The following is a 19,379-nucleotide window of genomic DNA, read 5'->3' as shown; positions in this document are numbered from 1 at the left end:
TGATATAAATATTACAACAAACTTATCTTTATGTGTATTTTTTTTTTTTTTTATTAGGCCACTATTTTCCATACTGAGGGGGAGATAACTATTTCAGAAGGATACTCACAAATGTATAAGCTGACTACTTTTCTATATAGTTAATTGATTTTGTAAACACTGACATTACAAAGTATTTATTGTGTTCCTCAAATCAACGTTAAAATAACACACTCACAAAATCGGCATTCAACAGGGACTATGGTGTAGTGAAGGGATTCGGCAGGTATACCAAAGGAATACCACCAGGGCCCCGTTCAACAAAGCCTTACGATTGATCTACCATACATAATCCCCTATTAAATCGATCTTATTCCTTTGTGAAACTGGCCCCTAATATGTGACACGATCTGGTCCATGGGGGCCAAAGGCGGTAAATTTGAAACTGAGATAAAGGCAAAAATATGGAGTAAAAAACAATAAAATACATAGGAAAATAGGCATCAGAAAACTTCATAACTTTAGAACCAAGTATGCCAGACCTTCAGTGTTTTCAGTAAATGATAGCCTATTGCATGTATAATGTAATAATTACAGTAACTCAAAATGCCTCCTTTGGCCCCCATGGACCAGATCGTGTCACATATGATATTGGCAGAGAGCCAAGAATACATGTTGCATGGTGTGCACATGATCCGGTATATGTTTATTTTCATCTGGCCCCCTTGTGAAATAAATGCTCAAAAGTTTATTCATTCATTTGTAAACAAGTTTATAAATTTCTGATGGCGAGACCAGCTTTCTTTATGTCTAATACACTGTACTCCCATTTGAGACACATTATTCTTGACCGTGTCATGGGTCAAACTTTTAGAAAAGGGGAATATTAACAATTACAGCGATGATAATAATAACAATTTAAAAAGTAGTTGTTCAAATTTGGGCAAATGTATTGTTATTCACTTCATTGCATTCATATCAACAAACCCCTGCCAGGGAATGCAATCTAACCAGCGTGACGTCAGAGGTGACAGCCTGGCTGCAATAAAATTTGTATATACTTTCAAACTTATATAATTATTGAAAGAAAAATACAATTGTATCAGTTATTAATTAGAAATCATACGCTCTACAAAAATAATCCCAATATTCCTAATTTAAATATTAAATAGTCAATGAAATGAAGAGCGAAGTATAGTTGGATTTTGTTACGAATAAAAATTCCTTTAAAAAGGAAATGGGCGTACCAAAGGAAACTGTCGATGATGTAGGGTATTACCAATGTGATATAAGTATTGGGAGCACGTGGAAAGAATGACAATGTTCGAATGGGATTAATCCAGGCCCAATTACTGATAATTACGCCCTTTGGTCAACTTCACACCCAGCTGGACAAGCCCACCCCAATGATAAACCACAGTAGACAATCCAAAAGATAGAAAATTGTTATGTAATAGATAATTGTTATGTAATAATGTTATTATGAAACCTGTTGGCACACTTTTCACACCATGTTGATAGCTCTATAATGGTAAATCAGCAGGAGCTAATGGGAGGGATTAGTCGTTTTGATTTTTTATACCTTTTTCGTAGAGCAACCAGAGTATAATATGCGAATCACACACAAAACACACACATAAAACACCCCCATACACCTGCTAACCACCCACACCCACCCACCCCATAACTATAAACATGTTAACTCTGGTTTGTTTTTGAAATATGTATTTAATCATTTCTTTCAATTTGAAAACGTCCTATATTTTACTTTATTCTTGTTCAATCCTATTTGCTGATAATACCATATAAAAGTTCAAGGTGCTATATATTAGATTCACTTCCCCAAACAATAAAATCCTGTCCCTCGCAGTTAGGGAGCATATCAGATAATTATATAGATGCTCTTTTGTATTGCACTAAAATGTTTACAAAGAGTAAGAAAAAGCCACTCAAAACCCAATCACAAATGCACCACACAAAAGAACACACACCCACACCCCATTGTACGGCACACACCACCAAAAATGCTGCTTATTTTCGTTACGTTTAACTATTATCTTTGGTTTGTTCTAGAAATATGTATTGGTACCTCTTCTTTCAACTTGAAACGCAGGGGACTTGAATATAAAAGTGCTAAGCATCCTCGTTAAATAAAAACGGAGAAAATGGTAGAATTTTGACTGAGCATACAGGGTCTTGACGATTAGAGGTCTATTTTTGGTTACATCGCCATTTAGGGTCTCTTTTTTCCCAAAAATCGCCAATTAGGGTTATATTTTCTTGTTACAAGGTCCATTTCATGGATTTCGGCCCGAATGTATCATCCTTGGTCAATACTATTCTCAATATTAAAGAAAGACTACATAAATCTGGACCTGTCTGTATTGCATCATTTTATGTGTGGTTATTATACAATAATAATTCTTTGCGCACACCCGTTACAACGGGCATTAAAAGCCCAGAGTTAAAATAGCATATCTTACCATCCTGATTTGAAGGTGCATGATATTACAAGTATGTCATTTGAAAGCTTTTTATAAAGGGTATTGAGGGTATTATAGGGAGACAAAGAAAACATGATAAAGTTAATCTGTTCTTTTCATTCTCGATCATTAACCTTTGGAACATTTCACATGCATGCTGTTTGTCTCAATGCCTTCTCGGCAATCTCGGGCCATATAGTAATTTAAATCGTGAAACCGTAGAACAATCTGTTGGTCAGCAAAGATATTGAATAAAATTGAATCCCATCACATCAATTCAAAGCTACACCCTTTTTTGAAATAATGGTTACCAGCGACTTAAAATGTATGTAGTATAAATGTGGACAGTTGCACCATATAGGGTAGCAAATTTGCTACCGTTGCAGTTATGCCATTTAAGGTCTGTTCTGAGGGTTGATTAACGAGCATGGGTAGCACTTTTATTTTCGAATGTCCCCTTTGCTTGAAAATGGTGCATGTTTTCACTACCTTCGTGGCCATTTTTGAGTTCTTATATGTAAGCAATATGTATATATAACTATGCCGATATAAAAATAAAATATGTAAACTAGGTGTTTTTGCTTAGACTTTTGCTTTCTTATACTAAAGCATTTTGGTAGCAAATCTTTGGTTGTGTAAAAGTATGATAGTTGGCCTGGATAGCTTTCACCAGTGGCTTTGCGTCAGAGGGACACCGGGGGTGGGGGGGGGGGCAGGTGCCCCATTGCAAAATTTAGAAAATCCCATACGAAAATTGCCGAAAAACAGTTTGTGCCCCCCCCCATCAGACCCGGTGTCCCCATCATGGTCGGTGCCCCCCAATAAGATGACTCACGCAGGGCCACGCTACGCCACTGGTTTTCACTATGAATAGCACAATATAAAACGGTATTGGTAATATAATAAAGATCTATGAAAGTCATTTGTTATGTAGACGTGCTAATTTCCATTGACACATCGATACAGCGTTCTTGTCCATTTCTGTAAACTTGGTTAGAATGCAGTGTATCGTTTTCTAACTGTTCATGACGATACTCTGCAGATTCTTCTTGTCCAACTGCACGTCTTTTACAGCGTGATTGGTAAAGCTGCTGTAATCGAGGTTCTGTAAATAAGATAACTGCTGCCAACAAACCGAAGCCTCCTGCTGTCAATAATGATGCATGGTAACTGCCTGTCAAATCTACCAGACATCCTGTGTGGAATAAGAGATGGAAAACAAATTAAAGACCCATTCAGTGATCCCAGCGAAAGTGAAAAAAAAGTAAAATTGTTTATAAATTGCTTAAAAGTGAAGGATATGTCATTCAAATTGTCATTTAGTATTTTTGAAATGAAAATTTTGGCAAAACACAAAGAAAACAGCAGTATTAACGAAGTTCAAGCCCCATTCGAATACATGTAGCTAATTTCGATACTGTCAGTATCTAATTTACAGATTTATATAAATTCCTCATTTTTGTCTTAAATATACGGCTTTAGGCTGAACCACTAACAGGCTATGTTTACATATTTATAACAATGACAAAGGTACCAAAATCTTAATTTGGATGATTTTTTACGATCGTCCGAATGAGCAAATCACTGAATGGGCCTTTAAAACTTTAAAAATCTCCACGGAAGCACAAAGTACAATTTTTTAATCCAGGTGCCCTTACAATACAAAATGAGCTTAAAATTTCGAATGGTGTGCTCTAGAGTACATTCGACAGGAGCTAGGTGTCATATTTGGTAACTCTAAGCACGTCAAAGACATAATGGTAAAGGTAAATATGAAAGAAAAGCTAAGGATCACATTAGGGCTGAAGTGCTCCTAGAACACTATATCAACAATATCTGAACTTTCCTTGCCGGTGTGTGAGTATTTATGATATAGTAAATGTATAGTGCTCCTGGAATACTACATGAGTCTACATCGCCAATATCTCAACTTTGCTTGTGATGTGTGAGTGTTTATACAATGGTGTGTGTGTGTGTGTGTGTGTGGGGGGGGGGGTGGGGGGGGTGTTGTCCTGAAGGGTGTATTGATGTTTGGGAGTGGGGATATGGGGTGAGTAGATGTGTGTGTAGGGAGGAAAATGTAATTAATCCAAAACAGTTGCCATTACCATTTACTCGTTCTATAAAAACTAAATCTATTTTGTCAAGAGTTGAGAACCAGAAAGCCGTAACTCACAATCACATTAGGCTTTTTGGTTCTAAACCCTCGATGCATAAGGATTTTGTTATATAAATCTATTTATTTACCTGCAAGGAAGATATTCACAGCGCATCCAATTGCAAAATTTACATAAAACCACGACAGAGCCCCAGATGCCTTATCCAATCCAACGAACTCTTTGGCAACTAATAAATGTAATCCATGGCAGCTGCCACCACTGAAGCCAAGAGAAAGTGAAATTGATGCTAAAACAGCAAAAGTATCACCGAAAGGTAGCAGTATTGTCGATAATCCTGTTGCAAAATATGCAAAACCGTAGATTGTAGATGTTGACAAGGGACCGTAGTCTGCAATAAACCCTCCAGCAAATCTTCCAACAGTGTTTCCAAGTCCGAGCAAACTTAAAAGCAATGACGCTTCTGTTTTTGTCAAGCCGCTGTCGACAGCTTTGGGAGCCAAGTAGACCATTACAGGTGAAACACACATACCACACAGGAAACCTACGATAAAATATGCTACAAATTGAGCGTTGGTATAAAATAAGGAGATGTCAAAGGACTTTTTGACAGCCTTCAACATTCCCGTGATTGTTGATAAAATTCTATTGTTATTTGGAAGGTCTGAGGTTTGTCCGTCAGCAACCGTGTTCTTTACAGCCTCTTTCTTGGCGTTTCGAATCTTCTTCTCCGAGGGTGATGGGCGTAAAAAAGCTCCACATACACATATATTAGCGTAAATTCCAGCGGAAATGAAAAGACAACCGCGCCATCCAAATTCATGCAACAGGAATCGGAAGACCGGAGGCATAACGAACATTCCAAAACCTGCGCCACAGTTTGTAAAGCTGTTTGCTGTTCCAAGATGTTTGTCAAAATTAAAAACAAGAATTGATTGGACGGACAGGAATGCAATTCCCAAACCCAAACCTGAAAAGAGATCAAAATCACATATCACACATTGGTTTTATTGGCGGCTACTGATAAAAACAAAGAGTACGTAACTTAGATTTAGCGGTAGCCATCCTAAAGCCATTTGATCATAAACTTAAACCTAATCAAAATATCACTCCCCCCTTTGCACATGCTAAATTTTTAGGAACCCAATTTGCAAACTTTATGCGAGCGTAGGGCCCGGCGTAGGGAGCATGAAATTTTGCATATTAGAACGATTCCAAAATATTTCTTGCATGCCCCTTCGACATGCCAAAAATTGCTTGCCCCCACCCACTTTTTGCCCTTCCAAAAAAAAAAAAAACCTTTCCAATTCTTCCCTCTCCTTTTCGGAGGGGTTGGGCAGATAAATATTGAACATGAGTTTAATTTTAGACCACAATATAACCGTATAATGGGGTCATGGGGGTTATTATGAGGGTCATAGACTCAAAATAAAGCTTAGTCTAACCATCCATCGCCATGTATTAATTTGCTTGGAAGGTGGCCCCTGATTTTTTAAATACCTGACTGTCGTCCTCTGTAGTTGGCCTACATATAGGTTAGAGGTTATGCTCCCTTCAACACATGGCGTTTAATACCAACAGTATTCAAAAATAAAAAGTTCAAATATCATGAATATCCACTTACCTAAAACTGAATATGTAGCTATGATGTGGGACAGTGAGTCTGTTAGCGTGGATGTTATCATGAGTGAGCAGGCTGCGATTAAACCTCCTACTATGGTGGTGGTTCGAAGACTGAATCGATGTGACAGGGCAGATCCAAAGAGAGCTATATGTGGAATAAAATGTACCAAATATATCATGTTACAATCTTTATGAATATGTATAAAAGCAAATTAAGAAAAAATAGTCCACCACAGAGGTAAAGATTTGTTAACTTACATCATGACCATGGCATGCATGATCGGCGGCCAAGTATCCCCGGCCAAGTATATGAACCTTAAGCGCTCCACAGACTCCGAGTATTAGACGTGCAATATTGCATGTAACATATCTACGTTATATAATCTATTGTCATTCTATTTCCAGTAATGTTTAAGTTCTAACGAATGTTTGATGACGAAAAATCGATAATATGTTACATATAATATCTAGCAGAAATATATTATCGATTTTACGTCATCAAACATTCGTTAGAACTTAAACATTACTGGAAATAGAATGGCAATAGATTAAACAACGTAGATATGTTACATACAATATTTTACGTACAATAAAAAGTCTGAATACTGCTTTAGACTAACCTGATCCGCCTTACAAAGGTAGGTAAGATACTAACTGTCACTCATTTTGGGTCATGTTGACTTTACTTACAATTTGGAGGTAACCGAATGCTTCAACTCTTCTGATTATGCCAACGAATGCTAACAGTAACTTAACTCAAGAAGATCATTTGGTTAGCAGATAGCAGTACTTGAATGGGTTATCAAAACTGAATACTTTACTTAAAATGTTTAATTCACACAACATTGAGACGAACATTGAGTGTGGCATACAGTGTAGCAAACTTCATCAAAGAGTGGTTATAGCATGAATAGATATGAACTGAGTACGGAAATAGAGTTATATGCCTAAAGCTTAATCTTAAGTTTGCGGGGAAGTAGTCAAAAGTTTAATTAAAAAAGGTTAAGTTGGGTTAATTCATTTTGTTTGAGTTGCAACAACTGTGCAGTCGGAGTGACCCTGTAATGGAGTTTAGTCCCTCAGCTAGCATCGATTTAATCACCCCTCGGGTTCCAAAATTCTGACAGAGTCTATCTTATTCAGAATTTTCCACAAAATTCAAAAATCAATTTCTTACTCGCCAAAGCGCTGGCCATGGGGGTGAAAATTTCACTTTTTTACCAAAAACCTCCATTTTAATAGGAAAATCCTCAAAATCAGTATTTTGATTATTTCATCAGTATTTGGTGAGCTTTTGATGTCTTTTTGGTGTCAAATTAAAGCTACGCAACTGTTCCTGACAATCAATTTGAAATCATTTTCATATAAGGTTATATTAATGTTGAAAAAAGACCAAATTTGGGCAAAAATCATGTTTTTTAATCATTTTTAATACTTTTTGGCTTTTCAAATGTTTTGAAATCTCTAATATGACTTAAAATACAACTCCGTATGTTTAGCCTAAGAGACAATATTCTTCTGATTACAAAAATGTCTTTTTAAAAAAAAAATAGTGAATTTAAAGGTAAGAAATGCAATTTTTACCAAAACCTCCATTTTAAAGTAAAATTCTAAAAATCAGTATTTTGACCATTTGCTCAGTATTTGGTGAGCTATTGATGTCTTTTGGTGTCAAATTAAAGCTACGCAACATTTCTTGACAATCGTTTGCAATCTTTTTCACATAAAGTCATTAAATGTTGAAAAAAGACAAAAATCATGTTTTTTATAATTTTTATTAATTTTTGGTTTTTCAAATGTTTTGAAATATTCATGTCACTTAAAACACAATTCTGTATAATCAGCCTAAAAGACAATATTGTTCTGATTACAAAAAAAATTGTCTGCAAAAAATAGTGAATTTAAAGGTAAGAAATGCATTTTTTACCAAAAACCTCCATTTTAAAGTAAAAATTCTAAAAATCAGTATTTTGACCATTTGCTCAGTATTTGGTTAGCTATTGATGTCTTTTTGATGTCAAATTAATATTAAAGCTACACAACATTTTTTGACAATTATTTGTAATCTTTTTCACATAAAGTCATTTAATGTTGAAAAAAGACAAAATTTGGGCAAAAATCATGTTTTTTATAATTTTTATTAATTTTTGGGTTTTCAAATGTTTTGAAATATTTATGTCACTTAAAACACAATTCTGTATAATAAGACTAAAAGACAATATTCTGCTGATTACAAAAATATGTCTTTTTTCATGAATATAGTAAATATAAATGTGCGAATTGGATTTTTAATTAAAAAAAAATAATTAAAAAATCGGTATTGTGACCATTTTATCAATATTTGGTGAGCTATTGATGTGTTTTTGGTGTCAAGTTAAAGCCATGTAACTGCTCATGACAATCAAATGTAATCTCTTTCACACGAAGTACTTCTTATGTTCAAAAATACCAAAGTTGGGCAAAATCATGAATAATAACTTTTGTTTCTTTTTTTAAATCACATAAAATGTTTCAAAAACATTAAAATGTTTTTGAAACATTTAATGTGATTTGAAACATAATTGTGTATGTTTACCGTAAGAGGCATTATACTTTTGATTGCAAACATATCTTTTTTCATGAAAATAGTGAGTGCAAAGGTGAGAAATGCATTGTTTTAAACCAAACACTCTCATTTAAAAGGAAAATGCCCAATATTGTTATTTTGACCATTTTTAGGCTATGAAGTAAGCTATTGATGTCTCTTGATGTCACATGAAAGCCGTGTAGTTGTTCCTGGCAATACATTTGTAATATTTTGGATTATGAAGTACTTATTCTAACTACCAAGTTAAAAAGTCCATTATACTTTAGAATAATTTGACAAGGGCAAAATAAAAATCACGGAGTTTACTGTAGAAACCAATTGCGAGCTTCACCTACACCAACCCCTATATGGTCAACATTGAGTATGGCCATGATGGGTTATCATTTTAAGTATGGTTCTACGTTTAGCTTTGGTCATTCAGTTAGTATGCCTGAGATGAAAACATAACGGGGTTCATTTTAATTTTAAGCCTGCCGATGAATGACACTCATACCGACACACGCAATGTCTATCCTGTTTTAGTGTGGCACATTTCAAACCAATTCCTCGCTTAGGGTTTTATAATAATGTCTATGCTTGTTAAATTTCAAACTAATTCCTCGCTTAGGGTGTTTTTATTTGAGTAAAATCCTCGTTTAGGGTTAGTTTGACACATTTTCAATATCCTAGCTTAGGGTCATTTTTTAAAGTCAATTTACGCGGATGCTTACAACTTTTATACATGAGTGCCCCCCTGGGAACAATTTGGAACATTCAAATACCGTAACCAGTTTAAACTTTAAAACCACATGTTGACTCTACACCCAATTTAAATTTATACCCATGAAAGTGAATACCGGCAAGAAATGAAAAGCCTGGTTGATTTTACAGGTGGCTGTGTATAAATTACCAGTTTCATCTGTTTGATGATTGCATCAAGTTCATCCACTTTGTAGGATTCATTCAGGAAGGTGTTCAAGTTCTTCATTCTTCTTGTCCTCATCCCTTTCTATTTCAATTTGATTGTCTTGTCTGAAACCCAGCTTAAATGAATGCTTGACAACTATTCTCTCTGCTGCCACTTGTCGGATTGCGTTTTCAAAGATATCATACCTGCCACAGATTGTTGATGATGTGTCATCCAAATCCAGGGCTTAGAATCAGTTTGGCAGCCCCAACTTGAAGCCTCAGAGCAGATTCTTGCAGCTTCATTCAGTTGAACTTGGGTCTTTTGGCAGGCTTCCTTTTGCTAGTTCGCAGACTGGTAAGAAGTATAGGATACTGATGATACATTGGTCGGAATCCAATTCTACTGTATTGTAGGAACATTACTCACACTATAACTTGCTGTAAAATAGAATGTGGTCCCATGTGCATCAATCCAGCTGGATGACACCAAGCCCAAAGACAGTTTCTGGGCTGGAGAAATCTCATATGGGCAGGTCTAAAGGTTGTATTCCTGGCACATGTTGACCAGTTGGTCAACATTGTCGGTGTTTCTATGGAAGTGGTTGCGTCTTATCATCACCGATTCAAGAATGAGATTGATATTGTGGTTTTTACTTGGTCTAGTACTCCTATTCCTTTAAGCATACTACAGTCGTGATGACTAGTTTTTACACTGGGGGGGGGGGAGGGTCCTGTGAATGTGTTTATACTTCTCCTTGCATAGACCAGCACCCAGTTCATGACATTTGATGCACCAGTGTTCTGTCAATCCCTGCACGTATTAGCGCAGCTCATTTGGCGGATCTTCCCTTGCTGGTAGAGAGTGTAGTTGACAATGTCATGAAGATGTTAGAAGGCAGATAAGTGACGCTTACTATCTGTCACGATGTTGTACCAGGGTCCCACTGACACGTCATAGGGTCCTGGACTAGTAGAACCCCCATATGGTTTCATCTCAGATAAACTGAATGACCAAAGCTAAACGTAGATCCATACTTAATGATAACCCATCATGGCCACCAACAATGTTGACCTATGGGGTTGGTGTTGGTGCAACTCGCAATTGGTTTCTGCAGTAAACTCCATGATTTTTATTTTGCCCTTGTCAAATTATTCTAAAGTATAATGGACTTTTAACTTGGTAGTTAGATTAAGTACTTCATAATCCAAAATATTACAAATGTATTGCCAGGAACAACTATATGGCTTTCCTGTGACATCATGTGCTTCCAAGAGACATCAATAGCTTACTTAATAGCCTAAAAATTTTTGTTAACTTTGTCTACCATCCCTGTGGTTTTGGATTTTTTTCTAATGCAGACGTAACAGTGCATGTACACCATTCTGGTTTACCTACTGCATTAGTTTTTATCTTGTCTTTGTCTTTGTTCCCCACACCAAGTTGGTATACCTGGCTTGAATCTTTCAGCCTAAAAATGGTCAAAATAACAATATTGGGCATTTTCCTTTTAAATGAGGGTGTTTGGTTTAAAACAATGCATTTCTCACCTTTGCATCACTATTTTCATGAAAAAAGATATGTTTGCAATCAAAAGAAAAATGCCTCTTAGGGTAAACATACAAAATTATGCTTCAAATCACATTAAATGTTTCAAAAACATTAAAAGAAACAAAAGTTATTAACCATAATTTTGCCCAACTTTGGTATTTTTGAACATAAGAAGTACTTCGTGTGAAAGAGATTACATTTGATTGTCATGAGCACTTACATGGCTTTAACTTGACACCAAAAACACATCAATAGCTCACCAAATATTGATAAAATGGTCACAATACCGATTTTTAGAATTTTTTTAATGGGTGTTTTTGGTAAAAAATCCAATTCGCACATTTATATTTACTATTTTCATGAAAAAAGACATATTTTTGTAATCAGCAGAATATTAGGCTTTTCTTTTAGTCTTATTATACAGAATTGTGTTTTAAGTGACATAAATATTTCAAAACATTTGAAAAACCAAAAATTCAAAAAAATTATAAAAAACATGATTTTTGCCCAAATTTTGTCTTTTTTAACATTAAATGACTTTATGTGAAAAAGATTACCAATAATTGTCAAGAAATGTTGCGTAGCTTTAATTTGACACCAAAAAGACATCAATAGCACACCAAATACTGAGCAAATGGTCAAAATACTGATTTTTAGAATTTTATACTTTAAAATGGAGGTTTTTGGTAAAAAATGCATTTCTTACCTTTAAATTCACTATTTTTTGGGGAAAAAAACATTTTTGTAATCAAAACAATATTGTCTTTTAGGCTTATTATACAGAATTGTGTTTTAAGTGACATAAATATTTGAAAACATTTGAAAAAACAAAAATTGATAAAAATTATAAAAAACATGATTTTTGCCCAAATTTTGTCTTTTTTCAACATTAAATGACTTTATGTGAAAAACATTACAAATAATTGTCAAGATATGTTGCGTAGCTTTAATTTGACACCAAAAAGACATCAATAGCTCATCAAATACTGAGCAAATGGTCAAAATACTGATTTTTAGAATTTTACTTTAAAATGGAGGTTTTGGTAAAAATGCATTTCTTACCTTTAAATTCACTATTTTTTTGAAAAATAGACATTTTTGTAATCAGAAGAATATTGTCTCTTAGGCTAAACACACAGAGTTGTATTTTAAGTCACATTAGAGATTTCAAAACATTTGAAAAGCGAAAAAGAATTAAAAATGATTAAAAAACATGATTTTTGCCCAAATTTTGTCTTTTTTCAACATTAATATTACCTTATATGAAAAAGATTTCAAATTGATTGTCAGGAACAGTTGCGTAGCTTTAATTTGACACCAAAAAGACATCAAAAGCTTACCAAATACTAATGAAATAATCAAAATACTGATTTTGAGGATTTTCCTATTAAAATGGAGGTTTTTGGTAAAAAAAGTGAAATTTTCACCCCCATGGCCAGCGCTTTGGCGAGTAAGAAATTGATTTTTGAATTCTGTGGGAAATTCTGAATAAGATAGACTCAGTCAGAATTTTGGAACCCGAGGGGTGATTAAATCGATGCTAGCTGAGGGACACTCTATTAATGGAGTCTGGGTTACTCTAGGAGCAGAGTCCAGCCACTACGCGACTCTATGTATAAAATGACTCTATATTGGGAGTCAAATGACTCCTGTGTCATCAACAGTGACTCTTCAGCGGAATCAAAAAATTTATTACTCTTCAAGGGAGTCAAATGACTCCCAATATGGAGTCATTTTAGACATAGAGTCGCAGAGTGGCTGGACTCTACTTTTAGAGTCACCTAGGGACCGGTCACAAACACTTATAAGGGGGGCCTGATGCAAGAAGGGGCCCTGAAATTTTGACCCTCCTAAGGGGGAGGCTGAAAAAATGACAACAAATTTATTTGGAAAAATTGAGTTTATATGCTTTTCTATGGGGTTGACCCATAATTTTCATGTCAAAAAGGGGACCCTAAAATTTGTGGGGTCTTTAAAGGGGGCCCCGAAAAATTTTTGCGATGAAATTTTTTTGCATCAGGCCCCTTACAAGTGTTTGTGAACGGTCCCCTAGACTCCAGTTTGGCTTTCAGTGTAATTAACAATATAATTCTACTTTTGGCCTTTTAAAACGTTTAGGCCTATAGTATTTTTTCAAAGAACGTTTTCAAGACCTTTGTGTTTGCTGGGTAGTGAACTCAATTGGAAATTACAGCAGTAGTAACTTACACGATGACAAAAATACTCCGTTGAATATTGATCCTATCAAGCTGATTTTTGTTGCACTCGCTGCAAAATATTCCTTCCATTCAATGAAAAACAGTCCTATCGAATACAGCATACCGTGGATAATAAGACGTACGGTAAAGCAACTCATGATAATTGCGACGCATCTAAGCTTACTCGTTTTTCTAGCCATGGCTGCCATCATGCCATTCAATTAGAATGTCACATTCGAAGGTAGCGAACGAAACATTTGCTGCATCATGGCATTGATTATTGAAATGTACATGTAACTGTAAGTAGAACTAGCCTATATAAATATTGACATAACAGACATAACATATCAATGAGTACCGATAATCATAATACTTAATAGATAGCGCGACAACGGAACCGCTACGTGAACGAGCTAGCGACTGACATCACAGATTCTCACTGTGCTGACATTCATTGATAGGCTATCTTCGACGTTGTATCGGTCGTGATTGCATGCGGTGGCGATATCAAGTCTAGGCCTACAATGTACATGAATTTACTAGATGGCCCACTCGGCAGCTTTGGTTATGTATCAATCATGTAAATAAATGTATTATATGCTATCCAGTGAGCGGTAAACATGAATAATTAAAAAGTGACGTCATTACGATACAAACTCTACTACATGTAGCCTAAAATGTAGGCTACATCAAAGATCTTTGACTACATGTATAGTAATGCACGGATATGTAGCGTTTCATCTGTTTCGACTATATCCCGTGTTTGTATCACGGGGTTTGTATAATTATAAATAACATTAATGTCATTCAAATAGTAAAGGGTTCACAAAAAGTAACCCCCCTTAAATTACAAAACATTTCTTTACATAACTTGACATACATTTCGTTGATTTGAAAAAATTTAAAAACCTGCGAATAAAGTAATCGTTTTTCTACCCTCTCAAAATTCATTCTTCTAAAAATCTTTTTGTTTTTATCAAAAATAATCACATTTTCAAAAATGATGCTTTCAGAAAAAGTTGCACTTTTCAACATCCTCATTTATGTCAAAATTAGCTTCAACGAATCATTATTTTGCACTACGTGATGATTGCATGGGTGACTAAGGGATCAAGGACAGAAAGGTGAAGGAAAAAAACAATAATCATAACATTGATATCGAGAAAGTTTTGTACATTGCATGTATGGGATGTTGAGTGTGTAATTTTTTCAAAGCATCTTTGAAAAATGTGATTACTTTTTACCAAAACAAAATGATTTTGAGAAGGGATAACGTTGGTTGGGTAGCAAAATGATGCCTTTATTCACAGGCTTTTAATTTTTTCAAATCAATAAAATGAATGCCAAGTTATGCAAAGAAATGTTTTGTAACTCCTAAATTGATTTTACCATAAAACCTTCTAGAAATACCCCGTACATGTCAATGAATCATCTATGTGATTGTTTTATGCTGCAAGATGATTGCATGGTTGACGGGGTTATCGTATACATAAAAATTAAAGATAACAAAAACAACATTAATTCAATCAAAACATTGATATCGAGAATGTTTTTGTACACTACATGTATAGGATGTGGAAAAGTGCAACTTTTTCTGAAAGCATCATTTTTGGAAAATGTGATTATTTTTGGCCAAAGCAAAAAGATTTTTTTAAAAAGGTTTTTTAATTTTTCAAATCAACGAAATGTATGTCAAGTTATGCAAAGAAATGTTTTGTAATTTTAAGGGGGGGGGGAGTTATTTTTTGTGAACCCTTTATTATATTATATTGTATTGTATTGTATTATATTATATTACATTATTATATTACCCGGTATATTATATTATTAGTATTATGATTAGTCCTATATTTATACGTATCCCAGAGTTGTATATAGAAGGTTATAAAACGTTTTAATAACGTTCTCAACCCGGGTTCTCAAAGCATTTTTGAAAACAACATGCAAAACAATTGTATGTTATGAAAGAGTTGACAAAATTATTTTACAATAGCATTTTAAAAATGTCTTATGACCTTTATATATAACCCGACATTTTTCAATGTTGTTTTAATAACATTTAAAAAATGTTTTGAAGAAAACTAAAATGTGTCTATGATACGTTTGTAACGTTTTAAGAACATTTTAGTGATTGCTGGGATATTATATTATATTATTTATATTATATTATATTATATTATATTATATTATATTATATTATATTATATTATAAGTATATTAATTATTGATTTATTATTAGTATTATATTCCTTATTCTTCTTATTATTATAACACTGTAAATTGATAAACGTATGTTTTTTAATTAAATGAGGCTAAGAAAAGAGATTTGTCTCTGAAACATTTGGTCAGGAAGGTATATGCTATGCAGTTATTTTGTTTGGTTGTTTTATTTGAAACAAAGGACGCTGGATTTCCTTTTCTATTGAATTTTTGGCACACTGGTTTTATTTTTTTTTGGGGGGCTTCGCGTCCGAATTATTGACCCCCCCCCCATTTTCTGACAACTAAAAATAATAACGATCGCGTAGGGTAATGCGGCAAACGCTGAGACAAAGGTTGTTTTGTCCATAAAAGTATAATAAACTAGAGAACGACAGCATTTGTTGTTGCTGCTGCAACTTCAACTTGAAGCTCTTTATAACAGCTTCATTGCAGTTGGACTCTTTGCGCAATTAATGAGTATATGGTGCAACAAGATTAGACTGAATAAAAATTCCTTTAAAAAAGGAATGTGGCGCCCAATGTGAGCTGGACGGGATATGGTGAATTCCATGGTGATTAGATTTGGTATTATAATGATTTTTTAGGGAAGAGTAGAAGATGATCAAATACGAAAGAAATGCTTCATGGAATGCAGCTTTCGTGTCAATGTGCGATTATGTGGGGTGGGAGTTCTGTTTTGGGGGCCTATTGTAGTGAGGATATTGCTTTGGATATTGAATATTGTTGAATTTCGTTATGCAGGGCCTAGGGTATATGATGGATAACTAGAAGACACAAATAAGTAAGCTTCCCCCTAGTCAAGTCTGTCTGATTATAGGCCTACTACATTTCTCCTAGTTACAGCCCGATCTGTCGAACCAACTTTAAATTTGACCTGACCTTTGACCTCAGATGACCTTTGTGGTTTCATACTCCCCAAGTGTCAGGGATCATTTTCATCCAAGGTCAAAGGTCAGGTTAAATTTAACGTTGCTCAAGGGCGTAGTCTTAGCTTTCAATTGCCGTTTGTTCTGTTCAATTTGCTTGTTTCAATCTCGAGATATATGCTTAGTTAACAACGAAAGGGTAAAATCAAAATTGTGCCACTTTTACTAGGGAAGAGGGTTGTACATGTAAATCAATGATAACGTGTTTATCAAGAGTTCCTTCGTGAAATCAAAAGAATGCATCAATTACACAACGATACAGAATTGTTTTTATTGTTTTACCATGATACAGGTATAAATATAATGATTCTCTTTTCCCGCTAAAAACAGATTAAAAGATAAATAAATATTTCACATTCTGCTGTAAAATTAAATACATGTGCATATCAATGATTTAATCATGGTAAATACAGGGTGAGTCAAAAAAGTGCAATAGAGAAAAGAATCCATTTTTATTAAAGAACCGAGTTGAACCTTTTAGGTTTGAAAACATTTCATATATGATATATTCATCAGCAACCTTGTGTGAAGAAATAAAGGAATTAGCATTTACCATTTTGTTTTTATGACAAATTTTATAGCGATACCCAATTTTAATGTTTGTCCAAGAGACATCTAAGAGACTCTGTGTAAGGTAGATTTGGAACAACTGTCATTTTCTTAACCTCATTGGTATTGAAATTAAATGGAGCACCCAAAGTGTTATTGCCCTTAGTCTTTTTTTAAGGAAAAGAAACATTATTTGTTGTTATTTTCATTTTACCTTTACTTTAAAGATGTTTTTTCTCAATCAAAAACATACACATTTGTAGGCGGATTTTTTTTCAAATGTCAAAATAAAATGCGCGCAAATTGAAGTGGAGTGAATTACAAAATATAATAAATAAATAAATAAATAAATTTCGGAATTTATATAGCGCTTTTTCCAGAGGATTCAAAGCGCTGTAATTTCGCTACGTAGAGAATCATCACAATCAGATCGCATCAACTAGGCTAGTTGCAGCCGAACCCGGCGCAAACCTATCCGCACTTAGATTGTAACATCCACCCATTTTCTGCAGCTCCCCAAATTCCATTGGGTGAAGGAAGTTTTTGATAACGAAACAACTAATCACCGATTTTGAAAGCAGGAGGAAACCGGAGATCCCGGAGAAAACCTGCGAGAGCGAGCATGGATCGGGATAAACCAAATGCACATGATGAGTCCTTGGGCCGCGCCGGGGCTTGAACCCGGGACCTCAGTGGTGCAAAGCGAGGGAATTACCGCAAAGCGAGGGAAATATCCAGTAAGTTGGACATATTGGGATTAAAAAACTGGAGTTGGAGTCGAGTGAGGTATGAAGGACTTAAAGTAATGTTAGAAAGTTTGTTTGAACAGAAAAAAAGAAATTAAAATAACGCAAAAATCAACCTTTTTTAAGTTGATGTCAGTTTCAGAGCTAATGCCTTTACCGTGCATTGTGTGCTCTCATTCAAAATACATGGTATCTCGTGGACAATAACGAAATTGGGTATCGCAGCAAAAGGACTTAAAAATTAAACGGTAGTCGCGATTCACTTCATATTTTCACAGAAGGTGACTTTTGAGTGTGGCATTTATAAAATTTTCAATAATGGGAAAGTTTGACTTGGTTCTTGCATAAATATCGATTGTTTGCTCTATTGCACTTTTTTTTTACTCACCCTGTACTGTTTGTCACTCAATACATGTTGCACACTTAAGGTTAATGGACGCGTATTACTTGTTAGGAAAGAAATTAGACAAAATAATTGGCTTATTCTGCACATCAACCAATCAAATCAGGTCTTTCAATAGTCTGAAAACGGAAAATATACAATGTTTTCAGTTAGGGTATAGGGTTAGGGTTAGGGTTTAAGGTTAGGTTTAGGGGTTAGGGGTAGAGCTCGGGTTAGATATACACGTTTGTGCTAATGTTTTCTAATCAGAAACGAGTCTCCGAGTATTTCTAATTTTTACTGGGGCCCGAGCACTGATGAAGACCTCAGCATCGCTGGATTTAGATGTTTTTGCTGACTTCGAACTTTTGCCATGTCCAAAGACTTTTGTCTGACACGGCGTTTATTTTATAGGCCTATTGGTCTAACGGCTCGCATCCAAACACTTTACTTGGAAAACCACTTTTATCAAATTTGAGAAAGACTTTACCGGGAAATGTTCAATATTAATGCATACATATGCCATAATTTGGTTAAGACTGAAACCGGTGAAATAAAAGAAGCACATATCAAATTCACACATACACCCACCCCACGTACACGCAACACCAAACATGCTGCTTTTTAATATGCCTTTAAACTACGTATTAATACTAAATCCTTCCTTCAACTCGATAACGTCCTATGTTTTCTCTACGTTATTCCTGTTCTTCCATTTTCGAAATAATTATGTAAATAATATTATGAGATATAAACTAGGTGTTTGTAGTTCTTGGTTTTCATTTTTTTCTTCTTTTTATACTAAAGCATTTTGACTACAGAAACGTTAACAAGTGAACTTAGAGAAATTATCTTGAAAGAGGAAGGTTCTCCAACTGGAAGATAGGCACTCACCTGGAACCCTCAGGGAAAGCGGTGTATTGGCCGACCAAGAAACAGCTGGCGAAGGGACTTACAGACTGATACTAGAAAGATGGGATACAGCTGGAGTGAGATTGAAGTCAAAGCCCAAGACAGCCAGATCTGGAGGACACTTGTTGGCGGCCTATACCCCCGCCTATACCCCGGGAAGGGGTGAAAGGCGATAAGTATTTTGGCAGCAATTATTTTGCTGTAAAAATATGATAGT

General features: G+C 34.9%; 1 protein-coding gene across 3 annotated transcripts; it reads right to left on the bottom strand.

Annotated features, from left to right (window-relative positions):
• Positions 1 to 87: 87 nt before the first annotated feature.
• LOC140162985 (monocarboxylate transporter 12-like) lies at positions 88 to 19,254 on the bottom strand. Of its 3 annotated transcripts, none has more exons than XM_072186313.1 (4): positions 19,145 to 19,254; positions 6,204 to 6,347; positions 4,710 to 5,549; positions 88 to 3,657 (listed from the first exon to the last, which is right to left on the bottom strand). In XM_072186313.1, the coding sequence occupies exons 2-4, from the start codon at positions 6,262 to 6,264 to the stop codon at positions 3,389 to 3,391; spliced, it is 1,170 nt and encodes a 389-aa protein (XP_072042414.1). In that variant the 5' UTR covers positions 6,265 to 6,347; positions 19,145 to 19,254; the 3' UTR covers positions 88 to 3,388. The 3 variants fall into 3 exon arrangements, with proteins under 3 accessions (XP_072042414.1, XP_072042413.1, XP_072042416.1); XM_072186312.1 differs by lacking the exon at positions 19,145 to 19,254 and adding an exon at positions 13,435 to 14,043; XM_072186315.1 differs by lacking the exon at positions 19,145 to 19,254 and adding an exon at positions 6,461 to 6,528.
• Between the last annotated feature and the right edge of the window lie 125 nt (positions 19,255 to 19,379).

This window comes from Amphiura filiformis, chromosome 10 (assembly GCF_039555335.1).
Source record: "Amphiura filiformis chromosome 10, Afil_fr2py, whole genome shotgun sequence".
Taxonomy (NCBI): Eukaryota; Metazoa; Echinodermata; class Ophiuroidea; order Amphilepidida; family Amphiuridae; genus Amphiura; species Amphiura filiformis.
This window is presented reverse-complemented; position numbering and strand designations above follow the sequence as displayed.

What these genes read in the sequence shown, in the direction of transcription:
- LOC140162985 (XM_072186312.1), bottom strand. Translation starts at nt 13,636, where the DNA reads ATGATGGCAGCCATGGCTAGAAAAACGAGTAAGCTTAGATGCGTCGCA. An exon ending in AGCTACATATTCAGTTTTAG is followed by an intron (nt 5,550 to 6,203) that starts GTAAGTGGATAT and finishes ATCTCTTTTCAG; the next exon opens with GTTTGGGTTTGGGAATTGCA. An exon ending in TGTGAATATCTTCCTTGCAG is followed by an intron (nt 3,658 to 4,709) that starts GTAAATAAATAG and finishes TATTCCACACAG; the next exon opens with GATGTCTGGTAGATTTGACA.